At 40.7% G+C, this 22304-nt stretch overlaps 1 protein-coding gene across 3 annotated transcripts in view; it reads left to right on the top strand.

Annotated features, from left to right (window-relative positions):
- Positions 1 to 6614, top strand: part of LOC116332373 (MLX interacting protein) — a 33903-nt gene extending 27289 nt beyond the window's left edge. For all 3 annotated transcript variants that reach the window (XM_031755301.2, XM_031755302.2, XM_039621281.1), the window contains exons 16-17: positions 1502 to 1631; positions 4629 to 6614. In XM_031755301.2, the coding sequence (XP_031611161.1) occupies positions 1502 to 1631; positions 4629 to 4735 (237 nt within the window). In that variant the 3' untranslated portion in view covers positions 4736 to 6614. The remainder of the gene's footprint in view (positions 1 to 1501; positions 1632 to 4628) is intronic.
- The last annotated feature ends 15690 nt before the right edge of the window (positions 6615 to 22304 follow it).

Below are 22304 nucleotides of genomic sequence, written 5' to 3' on the forward strand. Positions count from 1 at the left end.
GGTGTATAAGTTCATCTCTAAATGTTTGTGAAGCATTCCCACGTTAAGCTTAAGAACCGATATATGGAGCGACTGCCTCTCTCTCCCTCCCTCTCCTGTTGCTACTTCAATCATGAAACTGATCAATGATCAGCTTATCGGCTTTTCTGTCGCGAGTCCGTCTCTCTTGTTTGTTTTTGGCCCACTTTGCACCAGAAAGAGGAAACCAGCGGCTGAACAACAGCAGTACGTTTAAGCTTGATAAGCTGTTGTTAGAATTTATTTAATATTACTTTCTACACCAGGATCCTTTTCTACGTAGCTGACGGCTGGTAACTGTGCAGGGGCGGATCTAGCAAAGTTTTGCTAGGGGGGCAGGTAGGGCATTAACAGGGAAAAGGGGGCACAAAGACATACTTTTCTTTCTTATTCTCATTTAAAATGTCTAGCTTTTAATAAATAATTATCTGAATCTTATACCCAACGTTTCCATCTGATGATGATGATGAGATGATGAGATGAGATAGCCTTTATTTGTCAGTTGCAGGTCTTTTGCCCACAACCGAGATGACAGACCTTGCCCGACCGTACATACAATACACAAACATCACATTGGGGAGACAGTAAAATGTATAGAAATCCATTATTGTATATATTAACTATTAAGTCTATTATATACCCTAGTAAGATATAGCACTTTTTCCTTTGGGAAGGTAACATCTGTGCAGTCTGCAATTGTGTTGAAGAAAGATTTATTAAGATCTATTTAAATATTGTAGAAAAATAATTGATTTCTGTGGATTTGTTTTACACCTGCATTAAATTAAAGTCGAATACGTCGATTAAGCATGACATTAGTTACACTGGCACGGAGGGTGGGGAGTGGTTTCCTATTGTTTTTGCTCGGAGTTTCCCTATTAGTTAGGTTGTTTATTATTTCTGGCTAAGTACTGTTTAGAATACCAGGATAGGGAGGATGGTGTAAGTTTAAGTAAATTGGATTGATCAGTATTGCTGAACTATGAAATATTTTGGGTGCAGTGTATTTTTTGCATACAGGTATAACAGGATAGCTTTAGTGTTTTGATTTTTAAAACTTGAGTGTGAACTTATACAAAATGCAGCAAGATTTTTAAAAAAAAACAAAACAGTTTTGTTGATTATAAAATGAAAAATATGGGATTCATATCGGTATCGTCAGATATCCAAATTTATGATATCGGTATCGGACATAAAAAAATGGTATCGTGCCATCTCTAATCCTAACCCTGTATTATGTATATATGTGAGAGAGAGAGAGAGAGAGAGAGAACTTAGCATCCTAGTAGGGAAACCTTCAGGTATTTATTTACCTTTGCTCTCCAGGTCAATAATGTAGTAGGGTTAATAATAAGACTTCGACTGCATCAAAACCACACACTGCATTTTAATACCTCTTGGCCTTTTACATTTAAAGCCTATTTTGATAAGTCTTAGTTGTGTAATCAGATTTAAAGTTCCTCCTTGACTGTCATACATTCAGTTCAGCATCATTATCAAGCCTCTTTTTGATTCTTTCAATGGGATGGTGTCGACGGCGAGCAGAGCAGAGCTTTGTCAGACCACGCTGCAATGGCTTGATCGTCATTGCTCGCTTCCAGCACTCAGACCCAGTAAGTAAAATAACCGACATGCTCTGACTTACAAGTGGGGGGGGGAGGTCCTTTACGTCTTCATTCCACCTACTCTGCTTGCAAGAGAAGTGGATCAGCACTTTTGGATGATTTTTGACCCCAAAGGGACTTTCTTCCACCTGCACAGCTTTGACTATGCCCTATCTTTCACGATCTCTGTATATTTCTGCCTTTTAATCAGAAATCACACAACCATGACACAACAGGAAATTCAACATTGTAGCACAGTTTTTGAACGATACGAGAACTCATTTGAGCAGTAATTACAGTAACTCTGTTGTAATTACAATGAGTGCATCTGATTATTACATAGCATTTTCTTCCACTGAAAACGCTACGTCCAGTTGATCAGAAGCAGCTTTTTGAGATTTGTGACATGGCGTGTTATGCTGTTGGAAGCAGTCATAAGAAGATGGGTACACAGAGGTCACAACACAGTCTTGTAAACAGCATGACAGCATCACAACACACAGAACAGCAAGGCAACGCAAAGCAAAGCAATCCCCGGGGTGTAGAGCCTTAAGTGCCAACAGCAGACAGAGACAGATGAACGATGAAGACAAACATACCCACACTTATCAGGGCTGAGGCTCCTTTATATTGAGAGTAGGGCTGCCACAAACGATTATTTTGATAGTCGACTAGTCACCGATTATTTTTGCGATTAGTCGACTAATCGGATCATGCATCCATTGGACGTAAAACGTACAGCTTATTGCACCAGCAGCATCTGCTCTTATATAACATTAGCTTACAGTTTTAAGTGTTTAGGGTATGTGCTAACTAAAAATAAAGACAAGATGATAGTTTATTCAATTTAATGAGATTTACAGATTGTTTCGGTAAAGTTTAATAAACTCCTTGCTATCTAAAATATAACGGGACACCGGAGTATATTCTCGAACATCTCACACTTCTGATAATCAGTTGTCTGCTTGACGTTTATTCAGTCGTGTATAAACTATAACTTTAATCTCAGCCAAACCGATTTACTCAGGAACAAATAAAATACTAAAAAAAAAAAAAAAAAAAAGGCCAAACAATAACATTTTTAAGTTATCTAACTGACTTATATATGTTTAACCTGAGTAGCGAAAGACAGTGGTGGGTTTGAAAACGATTTGCCGGGAGTCCGGTGTTCTCACGGGCTCTAGTGAGCCTTGCCCCCGGCTAGCTATCGAGCTAGTGGGTAACAGACGTCTCCGAAAACGTCGGAGCACTTTTGAAAATATGCAGTGTTTTGATAAACTGAGCAGATATTTGAGGTTTACACAGCTACATTCTCGCCTGAAAATATGTTAAACGTTTATTTTGTGACCCAGAAAGATTAATAAGAGTAATATTAAAACTAACTAGCTGCCGCCATTGTTGAAAACTGAGCAGGGCCGCGCTATGAATTCTGGGACACTGCTGCTTCTTCTTCTTCGGAGTGTAACGGCAGCTGGCATCCTTGTACATGCAGTGCTGCCATCTTCTGTTTCAGTCCGTTATTACACTCTTAAATCCTACTACTTATTCCTGCGTCTTTTGTGATCTTACAAAGCTTCAAACGACGCGTCGACTATTAAATCAGTCGTCGACGATTTTGATAGTCGACGTAATCGTGACTAGTCGACTAATCGTGGCAGCCCTAATTGAGAGGCATCTACATCTCCTCTTTTTGTTATGCAAGTTCCCAAAATTTGACTTTAAAAGTGTTTAATTTCCACTTTAAGCTTCAATTTTTTCCCAAATTGTGAGAAATCATTCTCTTTAAAAACAGTTACATATTAGATGCATTTATTCATGTTTTACTTTAATCAATGTGTCAGTTTACACAACTTTCCCAGACCTCATCGTCCATCAACTTTATAGCTCATTTTGACAGCTTTATGGCCAAGGTCAGGTTAAAGTGTCAGGATCATGGTTGTTATGCCAGGTTTGCAGCAAAAAGCAATTAGTCCTACTTGATATTTTTATGGCTTTAAAGGAGTTGTAATGCCAAAGTTATAAATTTCACTAATTTATGGTAGCTTCAGACTTCAGTTTGGGCCGTGAAAGCTATAATCTACCAATATGTCACAAACCTGACCTAAGTATGCTGGTCACAAATAATTTGTGTATGTTTCGACTGCTTAACATGGGCACTCCCTAAAATATAAAGCACTGTAGTACAAGTATATAGTGTATACCAGTAAATATCATTTCAGAGTCTACATGCCATGAGAAACATCCCCAACAGGTGGACATGGTCAGCAACGATACTAATGGAGGCTGAAGAGTTTAAATGATGCTCAAACGGTAGTAAGGGGCCCAAAGTGTGCCAAGAAAATATCTACCACATCCCCATCATTAGACCACAACTGATCCATTGGAACAAGGCAGGACATGAAGCTGGTTTTCCTGTTGTTTGTACCAAATTCTGACCCTACTGTAAAAATACTGCAGCAGAAATCAAGATACATCACACCAGGCAACATTTTTCCTCAGTTTGTCCAGTTTTTGTGAGAGTCTTTGTGAACTGTAGCCTCAGTTTCCTGTTAGCTGCTAGAGTCCATCTGCTTCAAAAGTACTGCATACTTTGGCTATAACCAGTGGCTATATAAATTACTTTTGCTTTCCAATCAGCTCACAGCAGACTGGCCATTCTCTTCTGACCTCTGGCATCAACAAGCCGCTCACTCTCTATAGTATTTTATAGTATTTTCTCTTTTTCTCTGTAAGAGATGGTTGGTTGGAGGCAAATCCCAGCGGTTTTTGTGATATTAAAACCAGTTTGCCTGCCACCAATGACCATGCCACATTCAAAGTGACTTAAATCACCTTTCTTCTTCATGCTGATGCTTGATTTGAATTTGAGCAGGTCATGCAGTCACCCAAAACTCAGATTAAATCAGAACAAACTAAATGCGGCTCTAAATGGAAAGCACACAGGCATCTATTTGTGCAAATATCAATCATTTGTTTTAATGCAATTCATTTGGGCTTGTTTTTCAGTGGTCCTAAGTACTCTTCGCCAGCTGTGCACTACCACGTCCATTCTCAGCGATCCATCTGTGCTCCCTGAAGAAGCCATCCAGGCCGTAACACAAACAAACTCTTAGATTCCTCCTGGAAGTGACCCAGAAGCCACCTGAACTTTTTTTTTTTAACCATCATAACATATCACTGGTTTGCCTAGTAGCCTTTCAGCAAGCTCACAGTCTTCCACAAATCCCAGAAAAGAGACTATGTTTGACTTTTGGGAATGAGGCGCATGGTGCACCAAACAAAATGAGTGCAAAAATTACTTTTTATCATGTTTAAATAGAAGTAACTATGACTACCTTTAGCTTTCAGATGATTTTCCTCTTTAAGTGTATTAGAAGCTGGTCCGTGTTGTTTTTATGTCTTGAGCAACAACTTGTATTTAAATTTAAGTTACATTTAAAAAATGTAGTCGCAAGACGGTGTTTCAAAAAGGGAAATACTGAGTGAATGTGAAGTTTATGTTCTCTTATACAGTATAAGGACATCATTTCTTTCCTTTCACAAGATTATTAGTTGTTTTTTTTTTTGTTTTGTTTTGTTTTTTTTAATCTAGCTAGAAGTACAATTTATTTGGAGGCTCAAACACCTCCCAGAGAGGAGATTGAAATATACTGAAGTTGAATACTTATATGTTGGAATTTGCCAGTCCTGTCCTGTTCTGTTCACCGTCCCTCGTTTACTCAGGTGAATGTTATCTTGTCAGTTCATAGCAGTTGTTTTCCGTCCCTGCTCTGCCCATTTCTACTGAGCTCACCTGCAAACAACACAAGGATGAACATTGCAGGCTGCAGCACAATGCCGCAACATTACTTTCAGCCCCCCACAACATACACTACTGTATATTCCCGCATCTACAGTGTTACAGGATCTTCAGTGTGGAGTAGGGTTTTCCGGTTCTTTACCGATCACTCAGGGCTACGCCAATCATCTAAGAACAAGTCGAGCCAGGATCCTTCTCAGCAGGAACACGTACTGTCTGTAAGCTACAGGTTTCACTTACCTACTGTTTCTTTCCTTCTCACGGGTACACTAATTCAAAGCAAACACAGAAAATAAGCAATGCATTGGAGGAAGCACAAAGAAACACACCCAAAGCCATATCCAAGAGTATTATCAGTCTGTTGTGTTACTGGCATAATGCTTTTATGGAGTACTCTGCTTTGTGGAGAGCTTGAGGGTTAGACACTGTGTGAGTGCAGCTGGCAGCCTTGAGGTCAAAGTGTGCCTGCATGTGATCTTTGCCAGCTGATTCGTCTCTTTATCTTCTTTTGTGGTTCAGCACTCCTCAGGCAGATGTTGTGAATTCTTTTTTTTTTCTTTTATTGTGCAGAACAACTGAGTTTACAGTAGCACAACGCACCATGTTTAATAGATGAATGTGCAGCTTTTTGTGTGTGCAGTTCTTTTCTTTTTTTCTTTATGATTGGATTTTATAGGGGAAGTTGTGCTCTTGTGTTCCCCTGTAGGCTGATCAGTTCACAAAAAAAATGGAGAATGCAGTGATGAACAATTAAACGAACAGTTTGGTGTTGCGAGTCAAATATATAGAGTTCAGATATGATTTACTACTATTTGATGATGAAAATGCACCTCTGAATGCAGCTAGGTTTTCTCTTTAAATAGTTTTGTAGTTGTTTCTCCTCTTCAGAAGATGTCTCTGTGACTGCTTCTCTCCTGTATTATGCTGTTTTCTTTTCTTCTCTCTCTAGTGATCTTTACTTTTGTGTTTCTGTGTGTGGATTTTGTTTTGGATGATGTACAGTATGTCGCAGATTGGATCTGCTTATGTTCGTCTGCCCACATTTAGTATTGTATTGTTTGTTTTATGAAGAAAAGATATTTTCTTATGCTGCATACGACTGTTTCTTTGTTCTCTTCCCAATTGTCTACATGCAACATGATGGAAAATGCCTTAAATGATTCAGAATCACAATAAATACAACAAAACTGAAAGCTTTGTCTTCTCATCACTTTAATTTCAATACAAAACATTTGCTCAATAGGATCCATGACCAGGTATCAGATTTAACTAAATATTTTCAATAAAAGAGAACATTAGTAGCCGACCAATCAGTGAAATCAAAACTTTGCTTTGCCGAGCCATTCGTCCACAAGCTCCAGTAAGCACTTGGCGTACACATAGCTGTCCAAGTCCTGCTTGAAGGAGGGTAGTATGCATGTGTGGGAGACCGTCTTGCCGGTCCAGAGATGCACCACATCACGTATGATCTGGCAGATGACCTGCAGCTGTGACGACAGCTCCGGGGTGAACTCTGACACCTTTACCATGTGGCACTCGAAGGAGCACAGCTGGTGAGCGGTGAGGTGCTGCTGCTCCGGCTTGATCAGCTCTGTAAGGTTCAGGGTGAGGCAGGTGATGTTGGGAAGCAGTCCAAAAGCATCCTGCAGGAGAATCCGTGAAGATACAACTCAGTAACTACTCATCGCTGTTTGTGTGAAACTGATGATGATGTGTGGTTATTTTTGTACCACAAACACATGAAAATGATCCACAGAAGCAATTTAAAACTGACAGTTCAAATACAGCTCTTAATTCATCACTTTCAGTGCCAGGAAGCCTTTCTTTGTTTTCTAATGTAAAGATTAAAATGTTTAACATTTTCATTTTTTTTAAACCAGCTGCTAAAAATAGAGCAAAAGACTTCATAATGCCTTTAATGCACCAACTTATGGTCTGTGGTGTCACCAGCTCCTCATGTCCATATAGTCGAGGGAGCACAGCCTACAACTGGTATTGCTTGTAACATCCTAATACCAGTGTATGCATCTCAAATAACCTGATATGACTATAAAAGCTTTAATTCACTAAACCAGTGGAGGACTACCTATAACCTCTCTTTAAAACACAGTTTACCAGCTCAGTTTAGTTTCAGCAGAGACAGAATCAAGTTAAAAACATCAGTTTCTTTTATAAAGTCTAAATTCTTCCCTCTTTATGTAATACTAATGATCTTTGTTAGCATCAGAAGTCTTACCAAGTGCTCCAGCGTGCTCCGTATCTTCACCCTAATCACCTGGATGCTGGCATTCAAGGCACGCTCGGTTGCCCTGTTTCTAACAGCCCCACAGTTTGCTTTCACAGCCAGCAGGCAGAAGAAGATAAGGACTGCAGCAGCAGCATGAAAGGGAACACAGTGGAGATTAATTAGATTTGATTACACTGAGCAAGTTTGCCGACCAAAAATTCGAGTCGAGCTGCAGCCTGCTTTCAAATGACACAGCCTCACTTCAAGATGCTTACCAGCACGGAAATTCATGACAGCAGGAGGCTTTGGTTGACCACGGGCTCTGATGAGACACTGTGGTCCATCTTTCAAGGATCACTTTTATTCAGGCTTGTCAGATAAAGATCATTCTTTTCCTTTGGGTGTGGCTTTCAGAGCAAGAATTTTAGGATTCAGTGTTTTTCTTCTGGGGGTTTTCTTTGTAAAGAAATTCCTTCAAAAGAAAACAAAAAACATCGACACTTCCTGTAACAGGTGCACAGTCAACCAAAACAGATTAAATCTGTAATAACTGGACAAAAAAAGAAAAGTGTAAAAACAAGGATTAAAGGTTGGTACCTTTGTGCTTTACCCTCGTTTGATCTTTTTTCCTGTGATCTCTCATGTAAAATCAAATAAGTAACTCTTTAAAAAAAAATGCCAAAACTATTTCAGGGTTAGCTAGAATGCAATTTTTTTTAATCTTTGACCTTTACCATTGTCCTTTAAGACCAGCGTATGATTCTCAGCTGCTACTAAGAGGCCCAAATTGTGGCAAGAACCTATCCCCACATCATCACATCTCCAACAGCCAGATACAAAGCAGGATGAATCCACCAAATCCTGACCCTACCATCTGGATGCTGCAGCTCAAGACTCACCAGACCAGCATTTTTTCCAGTCTCCTATTGTCCAGTTTTGGTGAGCCTGTGTGAATTGTTGCCTAAGTTTCCTGTTCGCAGCTGACAGGACTGGCGCACAGTACAGTCCTCTGCTTATGTAGGCTATCTGCTTCCAAGCAAAGGGAAGGAGCCTGAGCTAGTGTGTGAGGTTGAGAGGTACCGGCTAGATATAGTTGGGCTCACCTCAATACACGGTTTGGACTCCGGAACCAGTCTCCTGGAGAGGGGCTGCTCTCTGTCTCAGTCTGGAGTTGCCCTTGGTGACAGGTGGCAGGCTGGGGTGGGTGTCTTATCTTAGTGTCCCCTTGGCTTGCTCCCTTACGTTGGAGTTTTTCCTGGTGGACGCAAGGGTTTGTTCCCTGCACCCATGCGCCGAATCACAGTTCAGAGTAGTAGGTGCTCCACCTGAGGACTCTGTCGTCTTACTGGGAGACTTCAACGCTCAAGTCCTATTGGGCTTGGTTAGCCTGTGGGACTTCGGAGGCAGCCAATTCAGGAGGAACAATGCGGTTTTTGTCCTGGTTCTTGAACACTGGATAAACTTTTTAACCTCTTGAGGATACTTAAGGGTGCATGTGAGTTTGCCCAACCAGTCTACATGTGTTTTGTGGAGTTGGAGAAGGCATGTATGGGGTCTCTGGCCCATTGCTACGGGCCATTCGATCCTTATACAATTGTTGCAAGAGCTTGGTCTGCATAGCCAGCAATAAGTTGGGTCCCTTATAGATAGGGTGAGGAGTTTGGCCATCTGGCAGGGGCTCAGTGTAAAGCAACTACTCCTCTACATCGAAAGGAATCAGTTGAGGTGGTTCGAGCGTTTGACATCCCCACACTCGTGACCAAGACCCTGAGATACTTAAACTCCTCCACTTGGGGCAGTTATTCGTCCCTGACTCGGAGTGGGCAGTCCACCCTTTTCTGGCTGAGGACCATGGCCTCAGACTTGGAGGTGCTAATTCTCATTCACACCATTTCTCACTTGGCTGTGAACTGCTCCAGAGCGAGCTGGAGGCCACCACCTGATGAAGCCAACAGAACCATATCAGATATCAAAAGCAGAGATGAGATCCTGACACCATCTAAGTGGTAGCCACCAGCCATCTGTAGTTAGTCCCTGTATTTTTGAGGGGTGAATTAAAAATGTATTTATTTTTTTAATCATTCTTGCTCCAGTCTCTGTCCTTTGGCTAAGTTGGACTGCTCTCTCTTGGCAGAAGAAAAAGAAAAATTACTTCTTTTTTTATATCATATTTAGATAGAAGTAACTATCATTACACTGGAAGCTGACCCTTGTTTATTTGTCTGGCAGAAGAATATTTATCTTCGTTTATTTTTTTTGCTTGTTGTCTTTTAAAAAGTTTTGGATATTTTAATTTCCTGTGCTCTCTAAAAGTATTTATATAAAACTTTGGTTTTGGTTGTTTTAGATCTTTTAGTCTTAATATAAAGATTTGTAGTGTGTTGTGTACATTTCTAATGTGCTGCCAGACTTTTGCTGGACTAAAAGAGTGGTTAACTGACCAAACTGAGTAATGATGACTGCCTGCAGCTGGGAGCTGGTGGCTTAGGGCCACTTGGTGGCTGTAATGTGGAACTACAGGCTGACAGCTGATTACATCTGCACACTACACTGGGCAGATGCTGGAGTCTTGTGGAGCTGATAGGAAGTGATATCAGACGGGAACTGTGCAGAGGAAGGACGGCTCATTGGCTGTGGGTCTGGCTGCTGCTAGAGAATGAGAAGAGATCAGGAAACAGCCTGCTGGACAGTTACAAGGACTGGACTGTGCTGTAACTCTGTGGATGGGGTTTTGTTTTGATTTTGCTGTATGGGGGAACCTGTGTAGTGTACTTTGTCAATGGAATTTTCCCTCAGTTCTTAAGGAGTGTAATAACTATTTTTATTATTTTTAATCATCCATCAATTCACTTTCTTCCACTTATTTGGGACCTGGTTACAGAGGCAGCAGCCTAAGCAGAGAAGCCCAGACTTCTCTCTTCTCAGCCTCCTCCTCTAGATTTTCCAGGGAAACGCCAAGATGTTTTCAGGCCAGCAGAGAGATATAATCTCTCCAGGGTGACCTGGGTCTCTCTGGGGCCTCCTGCCGGTGGGACATGCCCGGAATACCTCATCCAGGCAGCATCCTTTTCATATGCCCAAACCTCCTCACCTGGCTCCTTTCATTGTGGAGTAGCGGCTCTACTCTGAGGCCTTCTCAATGATCATATTCCTCACTCTATCTATAGGGGAGAGGCCAGCCAGTCTTCAGAGAAAGGTCATTTCTGCCGCTTGTATCAGTCATCTCATTCTTTTGATCACTACCCACAGCTTGTGACCATAGGTGAGGGAGGTGACATAGATCGACTGGTAAATTGAGAGCTTTTTCACGGTCAGCTCTCTCTAGGTACCACGGTAGACTGGTACAGTGTCCACATCACTGCAGCCGCAGCACCAATGCATCTATTGTGCTCCTGTTCCTCTCTCCCCTCACTCGTGAACAAGACCCTGAGATACTTAAACTCCTCCACTTGGGGCATTAACTCGTCCCTGACCCGGAGTGGGCAGTGCACCCTTTTCCAGCTGAGAACCGTGGCCTCAGACTTGGAGGTACTAATTCTCATGACAACCGTTTCACACATGGCCATAAACCGCTTCACTGCGAGCTGTAGGGCACCACCTGATGAAGCCAACAGAACCAGATCATCTGCAAAAAGCAGAGATGAGATCCTGACACCACCTAAGTGGAAGCCTTCAGCCATCTATAGTTTGTTCCTGTAATAAATACATTTTTAATAATAATTTAAAATGTATTTATTTTTTATTCATTCTTGCTCCAGTCTCCGTTGGCTAATTTGTAGTGCTTTCTTTTGGCCTACCAAAGATTTAGATGCAGAGTTCCTAGCCTCTGTAAAACATGGGTGGCATTGAAAAATAAGTAGAAAGTTAACCGCTTTACTCTGGCCTTTTACAGGTTTAAGAGCAGCGATCATTGCCCAGACGTGAGACAAAAAATATGATGAGGATATTAGTATATCTTGATAGACCTTAGATGCCTAATTTAAGGGCCAGGTGGGGATATGGGGGTGAAAGGAACGGATTTAAGGAAGTCTTAAGGATTTTAAGATGGTAAGACTTGTGTGTGCTGGGGCCTCCCGGTGACTACGGTGAAATGTTCTGTTTGGAGGATTCAGGGTTAGAAAGAAAAGAGTGCTGCAAATGTTGCTCACTGGTTCAAGTGGTCACCTTTATTGAGGTTTGAGGTATACAGGTGATACTATATGAGCTTTAGGCCCAGGACTGTTACTGGGGCAAGGATAGGAGGTCACTAAAGAAGTGCTCTGCAGGGATTGCTGGATACAAGACTCTTGTTGGCAGCTATGCAGGATTTTGCATTTTGGAAAATGGGAGCTCAAACGTAGCTGAGGCTAAGCTTGGCAGGACTTCATAGCTATGCTAATAACACTGAGATTATTTAGGTGACCTGCATTTGACTGTATATTTGTGAAGATTGAGCTTGCCTTTGTTGATGTGAGTCATGAGCCTTAAGGGTGGGTGAGGGACCACCACCCCCAAATTTTTTTTTGCTTATGCGTTTGCCAGACAGAAGGTGGCAAAAGTTGTTACGTGCACGAAAAAGGTTTGACCGTAATCTTTGACCTAAACGGCTCGTGTATCCAGCCTGATGCACCTTTTGAGACCTTTACATCATCAGTGTGATTTTATTCCCCCCTTAGAAAAAACAAAATAAATTACACAATATATTTTAAAGCAATAAACTCAAAAAAGCCACAAAGCAAAGCAAATAAAAAAACCAAAAAAACAAAAACAAATTAAAGCTCATGCATGTAAATTTATATTTATATATATATATATATATATATATATAAAACTCCATTTGCAACAAATTAGCAACAAACTCAAATTTCTAGCACATATTTAATGGTTCAAACTTTAAAGGGCCTTGCTTTCATCCACTCGATGGATGGATGAGGGTGACTACTACTACTTTATTGGGTCAGCCAATAAAGTAGTTCCCTAGTCCTTTAAGTGTGGCACACACACATCATCAGATCTTTGTCTTTTCCATGTGTTTTGGGAGTAGGTGAAGTTGTGCAAGAAAAATTTGTTGAAGGATGGAAAGGTTCATGCCGCTCCTCCACAGACTTTGGTGCTCCGCTACACTAAACTTGCAACAACCGCCTGCCCGGCATAGATCAGATGAAGATCAAGATGTCAGGACTACCATCATTAAAGTGCTTGGTGATGTCACAGGGGACAGTATTTGGATCAATATGCGTTATAACTTGTATTTAAATTTCAATTGGTTTTAAAAATTTAAAGTCACAAGAATTTGTGTGTGTGTGTTTTTTAAAGAAATATGAAGCAAAGTTTTTATCCAGCATTTGTTTGCTGTTTCTGGACAATGTAGAATATTCAGAATCACAATAAATACAACAAAAATGAAAACTTGGAGTTCTTTTTCCTTTATCTTTAATAAAAAGTAATTTGGTTATTAATAAATAAATACAACCAGGATATTAGATTTCAATAAATATTTTAAATAAATTAGAACAGTAGCAGCAGACCAATCAGTGAATTCAAAACTTTGCTTTGCCGAGCCATTTGTCCACAAGCCCCAGCAAGCACTTGGTGTACACATAGGCATCCAAGTCCTGCTTGAAGGAGAGTGGGGTGAAGGTCTGGGAGACCGTCTTGCCGGTCCAGAGCTTTTCGACATCACGCATGGTCTGGCAGATGGCCTGTAGCTGCGATGACAGCTCTGGGGTAAACTTTGACACCTCTGCTATGCGGCTGCGGAAGGACGAGAGCTGGTGAGCAGTGAGGTGCTGCTGCTCCGGCCTGACCAGCTCCGAAAAGTTCAGGGTGAGGCAGGAGATGTTGGGAAGCACACCGGGAACATCCTGCAGGAGAATCAGTGAGTTACAAGCTGCAGACAGTTCAAACACAGCCGTCAATTTATCACCTTCGGTGCCAGAAAGGTTGAAAGGCTTTCATTGTTCCCTAAAGTGCAAATTTACATTTTCACATTATTTTTTCCAAACCAGCTGCCAAAAGCCCCCCCCCCCCCAAATTTCAGTTTACTTTAGAAAAGCTGAGAAATTTACTTTTAGATTTTTGCTTAATTTTAAAAGCAGTTATAGACGCTGATTACGCATCACTATCGGTAAGTCAGGAAATAATTTCAGCTCACTGATTTACTGATATGTCACCTAGTCCCTGTTAATCTCTATTAGGGCCTTTCAGTGCACAAACTTAGAAAAAACCTAAAATTAAAAATGAGAATTATTGTTTTTGTTAAATTATCTAATATTTTAATATTTTAATATTTTATTATAATCTCAGTCGATTCTGACATCTGAATGCGCTGTGTGCTCAAACACAGTACAGTGCTTTACTGAAGCTGCTTCCATTAAGATGAGTTCATTTTTTACAAACTATCACTCACGCTGCTTTAAAACACACGTAAACTGTAGAAACTTTTAACAGAGACAGTATTGAGTTAAAAACACCAAATTCTTCACACAGTCTCCCTTCTTTATGATCTAATGATCTTTGTAAGCATCAGAAGTCTTACCAAGTGCTCCAGCGCGCTCCGTATCTTCTCTCTAATCTCCTGGATGGTGGCGTTCAAGGCACTCTTGTTTGGGCTGTTCTTAACAGGCCCGCAGTTTGCTTGCACAGAGAACAGGCAGAAGAAGATAAAAACTGCAGCAGCAGCAGCAGCAGCATGAAAGGGAACACAGTGGAGATTAATTAGATTTGAATACACTCACATATACAGAGAGAGAGAGAGAGGGGGGTGAGCTGCAGTAACCACTAGAGAGTTTCAAAATTGCGCAAGTTTGCCGAGTCGAGTCGAGCTGCAGCCTGCTTTCGACTGACACACAGCCTCACTTCAAGATGCTTACCAGCACGGAAATCCATGACAGCAGGAGGCTTTGGTTGACCGCAGGCTCTGATGAGACACTGTGGTCCATCTTTCAAGGATCACTTTTATTAGAACTCCTGAGATAAAGATCAGGCTTTTAATATTTTCCTCTGCGTGCAGCTTTGAGAACAAGAAAACTTTAGGATTCAGGTTTTTTTCTCTTCTGGGGGTTTCCTCAAAGGAATCCCTGGTTTAAAAAAAAAAACACTACAGATCCCGTAATAGGTGCAGATCTCATGTGATTACTCATGTAAAATACACGAATGACTTGCCCAGGTTTCTATGTGTGTGTGTGTGTGTGTGTTTGTGTGTGTTTCTATTAGCCTAATATTACACAAGAAAATGAGTCAGTGAACAAAATCAATCAAGCTTTATCCTGAAAATGTAAATGTGTCATCACTGTTTTAGGTTTTTTTCTTGATCTTAATCGCTATTGACCTTTGCAGGTCTCCATTAAGACCAGCATATGATGGTAAGATTTTACTAAGGGGCCCAAGGTGAGAAAATATCCCCCATAACATCACACCACCAAGAGCTTGAACCATTGCAGGATGGATCCTCCATCCAAATTCCGACCCTGTGATCCAAACGTCACAGCAGAAATCAGAGTCATCAGATCAGCGAATATGTTTTTAATCTTCTGTCATTCAGTTTTTGTGAGCCTGTGTGATTGTAGTCTCATTTTCCTGTTCTTAGATGACAGGAGTGGCACACAGTGTTGTCTTCTGCTGCTCTGGGCCATCTGCTTCAAGAGATGCTCTTTTACATCCCTTGCTGGTAACACATTGTTATTTGAGTTGCCTACCTGGAGCTCAATGCAGTCTGACTATTTCCCTCTGATCTCTGACATCAACAAGCGATTTTCACCCAGAGAACTGATCCTGACAGGACGTTTTCTTTATGTTGGGCCATCCTGTATGAACCCCAGAGATGGATGTGTCTGATCAGCAGTTTGTGAAATCTGGCACCAACAACCATGCCACATTCAGAGTCACTTAAATTATTTTTCTTTTCCCTTCTGATACTCAATTTAAACTTTACCATCATCATCGTCAGCTAAATACACTACATGTGATTGGCAGAATAGGTATAAAGATACTAAATTGCTCTTTTTTTAACACTCATAGTGCATTCTTACTGCAAGAGTCTCACTCACACCAACACAAGTCCTTTTTTCTACATTCACATATGTGATGGTTGGGAGCTTTTGATGGATTACCTTGGGATTCAGTGTCTTTCAGAGTTGTGCATGTCAGAGATTGAACCACTGACCTTCCGATTAGTAGACAATCTCCTGACCCACAGCCTTCTGAGTATATGGTGCAGATATTAAGCTGCTAAAGATGTTTACAGTCCTGTTATTAACTTTTTTCTTCCTTATGTGGGACAAAAAGCTGGTTCTCATAACATGAAGATGCAGTTGTGTTTATGGTTAAGTTATGGTTAGGTGGGTTAGTAGCTGTGGTTACACAAGTGTTAGTCAGCAGGATGTTCTGTGAAGTCACGGAGACAACTCTGTTTGTGTGGTTCGCCTTTGGCAAGAGCGTCCTCTGAACTTCACCATGTGAAGGTTTGGACGTAGGTTTGCTTTTAGGTTAGTGCTGAGGTGGCTATAACGTTTTGATGGCTAAGCTAAAATGCATAAAAACAAAAGAAAACATGATGTCATTTGTGTGACAAGCAGAGAAACAAGGAAAGATCAAAGGGCTTCATGGTCTGAGCTGAACATTTTATTATGCCAGGTAATGTTTTTAAACTGCACATGTGGTAGAATACATTATCCAGTCAGAATGGACCAGCCATAAAACATTACACATCATTCGATATAAATAAAATAAATACAGGCAAAAGATAATAATTAACTAATAAATACAAAAATAAATATTTAAATAAATAAATAAATAGGAAAATAAATATTTTTAAAAAGTCTTACATTTTGCCTAAAAGGTTAGTGAAAACATTAACAGGACGGCTCCATCTGTGTGAAATTTTTCACCCATATCATGCTGTTTTTTAAAATACCGAAGATAGTGGTTTTCTTATTGTAAGTGTCTGAAGTGTTTAAATCTGTCCTGCACTGTTGCTGGGGGGCACCAGCGAAATCTGTCTGCGCAACAGTCAAGCTGAACCGTTTAAGGAACGCATTTGTGTTCTTGGTGACTTTTTTATCCTTGTTGTCCCCAATTACATCCTTGACGAATGCTGGCAGGCTTTTGAGGCAGTCCACAATGGCACAGATGGACTTCTTGATTTCAGTTTCGTTTCCCATTCCCCAAGTTTGTCCTTTAAGTTTCCCTGTGTTGGTTGAGTTGAGTGGCAGACCTGCGTCTTTGCACTGCAAAAGAAGTGAGAGCAGTTAGCGCAAAGGCAATGATGCAGCACAGCGCTCTGAGGATGTTAGCTATACTTCCATGATAAAAATCAGAGTTTCAAAGGGTTCCTTTACAACAGATTGTGTTATTTGATGTCGTGATACATAAACTGGCTTTGATAGTTGAATGCAGATTTTTAGATTTATATTTTCTGGCACATTTTATTTTATTGTACTTACATAATTATTTGTTGCCCTTTCTAGTTCGCAGAGAGATGCTTCCAAGTTCTTCTTCATTTCCTCTTTAAGCTCTTGTATAGGGTTCTTTGGCACTGGGTTGGAAGCCATAATGGGAATGCATATCATCACGATGAGCGACAGATGAGGGAGCTCTGCAAGAAGTTATGCACAAAAAAGCTGATGTCAAAACAAGCTGGAATCAACACTCTTGGCAGATCTCCTGATCATACTAAAAGAGAAAGCTAGACTTGAGAGACTGGCACTTAAACAGTTATTTCAGATGGTAAGCACACCCTCATACCTCAAAGCAGACTTACACCATAAAAAGTGGTAAAGTAGCAGAATGATCATTCACTTCAATGTTATGTATATCTTTATGTATATAGTGCCATTTCAAAACACTGGTTACTTCACTACAAAGTAAAAAACCTACGATCTTAGAGAAAGAGGATTAAGCATGTCGCAACAGCAGTGAGAAAGAACTCCCTTTTAACAGGAAGAAACCTGCATCGAAACCAAGACTGGAGAGGTGCTGCACCCGGGGAAAGAGAAGGGGAGAGGAGGAGAGCGTGGAGACACACAGACAAAATGCAAACTATGAGAGGGGAAGACAAAAGTTGATGATATGCACTAGTGAAAAGAGCTGAGTGGAAAAGAAGTGCTCAGTGCATCATGGGAAGTTCCCTAGCACTCTGAGGCTATAGCAGCATAACTAAGAGATGGTTTCAGTCACTTGATTCAGCTCTAAGTAAAAGCTTTATTAAACAAACCAAAAAAACCCAAAAAACAATAACAAAAGCTGAAGCCTAATCTTAAAACTACAGAGGATGTCTGTCTCCTGAATCCAAACTGGGAGGTGGTTCCACAGGTGAGGCTCAAGCCCCTGCCTCCCATTCTACTTTAAGAAACTCTAGGAACCACTGTTTAGCCTCTATTCTCCATCAGGACTACAAGGTCTGTAAGCAGCCTGGTCAATCAGTACTTTGTATGTGAGTAGAAATAGGATCTCTTCTTCTAGGCCCCGTTAGCACTCTCACTGCATTGGATTGGACTGAAGGCTTTTTTCTTTAAGCTTTTAGAGCAAAATCATAATAAAGAAGTACAGAATAGTCCAGCACAGAGGTAACAAATACCTCAACAAGTTGTTTAGGGTAACTCTGAGGCAGTTATTGACATTGTAGTATGCAGATGAAAGATGGCAGCCGCACAAATTTGTTTAATCTGAGCGTTAAATGATAATGACTCCACGCTTCAAGCAGTTCTAAAAAGCCTCACTTCAACACACACCACAATGTGCAGATAAACAGCAGCTCTACACAAAGATCTGTGTCTGATTTACACTTTGCAGGAACAAATGATCCTCCTATACTGTTCAACTAGAAATCAAAAGCAGCTTACCTTTAATAAGACCCATGGTGTAGCCTGTTTCTGTTTGCTGCTAATGATCCTAAACTGGCACACAGTGTGCTTATATACCAAAATGTGGGATTTTTTTTGTTTCAGGACATGACGTTTGTGGCATTATCGTCCAGAGAATCTTTCTAAATGTTTCTACTTTGCAACTGTAGGTCGTTCACCACATGAACTTACTGTGGGTAGGCGAAGCAAACTACCACAGAGGTATCTCAAAGATCTGATGTCTGTTGATTAAGGAGAAAAAGTGGTGAACTGCAGGTAATGATTTGACTGTGTCTGCCACTGACCCCATAGTTAACTGCTTGTGACAGTACAGGAAACCCAGAAAGACTGACTGACTGTCGTGTGAACTGGTTTGATTTATCGCTTTTTGTTCTTTCTGTTTCTGAATCACATTGCTTTCCTCTTTTGTTGACCAAATATTTCCAAATAAGATCCAAAAAGCCAGATTAACTTTAATTGCGGGGCTCCAGAGGGCCAAGGCCAGCCGCTTTTGGATTCAATCACAAGGGGTCACCGCAGCAGTTAGCGCTACAAACATGGAGATGATCCGTTTCCTTTTTGTTATCTACACATGTTCAGTTTCTGTGTACTCGTGGCAAAATTTATTCAGCCACATGACATTACCAACTTGTAGACTGTGTAAGTGGCTGATTAACCACACAGGGCAGGACAGATTCAAATTTTCATGTTGTTTACACAAAAACTTGAGATTCATCTGACCAGTCAATATTTTTCCAATTAAATTTCGACGTGCATGGGCAGTGTGCTGAGCAGGCAACCGCATGCCATTCGGCTGAGAGCGGCCCGCCCGGGTTCGAGTCCGTCCCGTGGCCCTTTGCTGTGTGTCTTCCCCCCTCTTTCCTGTCCCACCTTCACTGTGTCTATTAAATAAAGCTGAAAAAGGCCAAAAGATTTTTGATGTGTGAATTGAGGCCTGCTCTTAGTTGACAGGAATGGCACTCGGTGTGGTCTTCTGCTGCTTTAGCCCATCTTTGCAGTTACACATGTTGTGTGTTTAGAGATGCTCTTTATGTTTGCTATACAAATAAATGTATTATTATTTGAGTTACTGTTGCCTTCCTAACAGTTTGAAGCAGTCCTGTCATTCCCTTCAAACCTCTGACATTAAAAAGGTATTTTTACCCAGAGAACTTCCGCTCGAGGATATTTGCTCTTTTTCGGACCAATCTCTGTAAACAATAGAGATGATTGTGTGGGAAAATCCCAGATTAGTAGTTTCCGAAATATTCAAACCAGCTGGTCTGGCACCGACAACCATCCCACAGTCAAAGTGACTTAAATCAACTTTCTTCCTCATTCTGATGCACAGGTTCATCTTCAGCAGGCTGGCTTGACCACCTTTACTTGAAGCAGCCTTGCACCATCTCAGTCTGACCTTGTGAGTGGATGAAAGGCTGTGTTGAACTACAACACATTTACTCTTAAATACAGTGTGCCACTGCCATGTAATTGGCTTAGATTTGCATTAATCAGTTGGACAGGTGTACCTAATGAATAAACTCATTTTGAGCAAAATGCAAAGAGCTTCACTCACATACACTTTTTTACTTATTCAATATTCAACAACTATTCAAGTGTGGTTCAGTAGTTGCACCTAATAAAGTAGCTGGTGTATATTTGAAGTGGAGAACAAAACTGTTCATGGAAATAAGGGGAGCCATAACTCCTCATACCTGAGGGTAATTTCCACTCAGGGTTTCACAGACATGTCTACAATGGTTCCAGTTCCAGTAGACTCATGCAAGCATTGAAGATACTGAGTCATATTCAAAATCTACTTTATTGGGTCATAAATGTCATAGAAATTGATCTAAGAAAAAGAAGTCAGTGTTTTTCCATTATCAGACACAACACAGGATCTTATCACCTTGTAGCCTGTGTAAGAGGTTTTATCTGAAAACGTTATCACTAAATGTCACCTGCAGTCTGTATCAGTTATCTGAGATCTCAGTGTACTAATTCCATTCTCCTTGTGGTTTACGGGGAACTCTGTCACTCGATTACTGGAGAATTCCACAAAACATATGCACACACCTAACTCAACAATAATTAATGAGCTGCCGTAAAATTTTGCCAGATGTTCACACTTCCCAGAGTGTGATTCCAACTCAGTTTCCAACTCAATCCCAGGACTCCCAGGTAGTCCCTAGTATCTCCCACAGGTGTAACAACACCATGATAGGCCTCACTGCAGCCACATAAACGCCACTAATGTCTGTTCAAGCATGGGGTAAAAGAGACAAACCCGTATAACAAACACACTCATTCATATATTTCCTCATTGAACAGTCATTTCCAGTGGACCAGCTCACAAACAACATCCTTATATTTTCAATCTTTTACAAAAGCTCAAACAACTCACCCATCAGAACTTCATCTTTTGGACCTTGTGTTCAGCAAAGTAACTGACAGCACTGCTCAATTCCAAAATCCTAGTGGTTTACTCATCTTGCTCTCTTCCCTCTTTCCCCCTGTGAGCACTTCCTTGCTTTGGTTGCTAAATATATTTTAAAATGCCACTGCGCTTAGTAACTGCTCTGAGCGAAACACAAATCGTTCCACAGGTGGCATCAACAGGTTTGGGCACATTTTGCAGAAATGACAGGAAGCAAGACGAGGAAGTAAAGCAATATATTTCGCCAGAATCCCCCTCTGGCGACAAAACTCTTCCGGAAATGCACCTATTAAATCAGTGGAGTGTAAAAAGTCTGAGAAAATATTTGCAGCTAAAATCCAGTACATCCTTTTGTTCACAGTAATTGCGAAAAACACTGACTTTATTTTACACTTCCTCAATTTCTTTGAAATTCATGACTAAATAAAATGTATTTAATGTTTCCACGACTCTTATCATGTAAATCGATCAATAATCAGTGCAACATATGCCATTTAACATGAACTTTCTCTAGTCTCAGCCTGCACGTCCCCCACGGTGAAAGTGTGTGGTCACCCAAATTCATTGTCATCCTAAGAAAAACCTCCACCAGTGCAAATTTAAAATGGATATTTAGTGTTAAACTAAATACCTGAAAATGTAATGACATTCCTATCAGGCTCTTTACCCAAAGCACCATTGTGCTTAAATATACAGCTGGATGGAGCTGCTACGTCAAGCCTTTGTCTTGTTTGTCAGATGGCGGGTGTTAATCGCAGTAAATCTGAGGTGAAAACGATTAAAATGTACAAATTTACTTTTCCATTCAAGGAAAAGCACAGATTTAATTAATAATAAAGTTACGTTTGTCCCTGTCAGGAATTATTTTGTCATTGTTATGCTCCTCTGCAACTCCTTCCTGCAAGCGTCTGGGAGCTGCCAAGGGTTAATTGCTAATTGTTTACACTAACAAGGTGTGGCTAGAGGTGTGCATTTGGCTAGCTTTGGGGCCTGGTTAAGTAAAAGTTGAAAAAAGAAAAAGAAGAAATACTGAAAGCAAAACAAGATGGCAGTGAAAGAGTAAAACTTAGAACTGATTATCAGTTGTATCACTTGTATGCACACTTTCTCACAGTGACCTTTGCATTGTAAGCAATACAAAGTCATATAAACACACTGCTTGTAAATAGACAGAAAAACTGGCAACCAAAAGATCCGCATGGCCTACAAGCTCATGCAAAAAACATACATACATACACCCTTTTGTTGCTGTGTGGGTGGAGGTGCAATCTTGGCTATTGGTGTCAAGTCAGCCAAGCTTTGGTCAGTCCAGTCAGTCCCCATGTTTATTGCTGATAGCAGAACCGCTCGTGTCGCATTAAGTTTCTAGTGCCAGCAATATGACGTCATTTCAAAAAGA

The sequence above is a fragment of the Oreochromis aureus genome, linkage group 12, assembly GCF_013358895.1.
Source record: "Oreochromis aureus strain Israel breed Guangdong linkage group 12, ZZ_aureus, whole genome shotgun sequence".
NCBI classification, from domain to species: domain Eukaryota; kingdom Metazoa; phylum Chordata; class Actinopteri; order Cichliformes; family Cichlidae; genus Oreochromis; species Oreochromis aureus.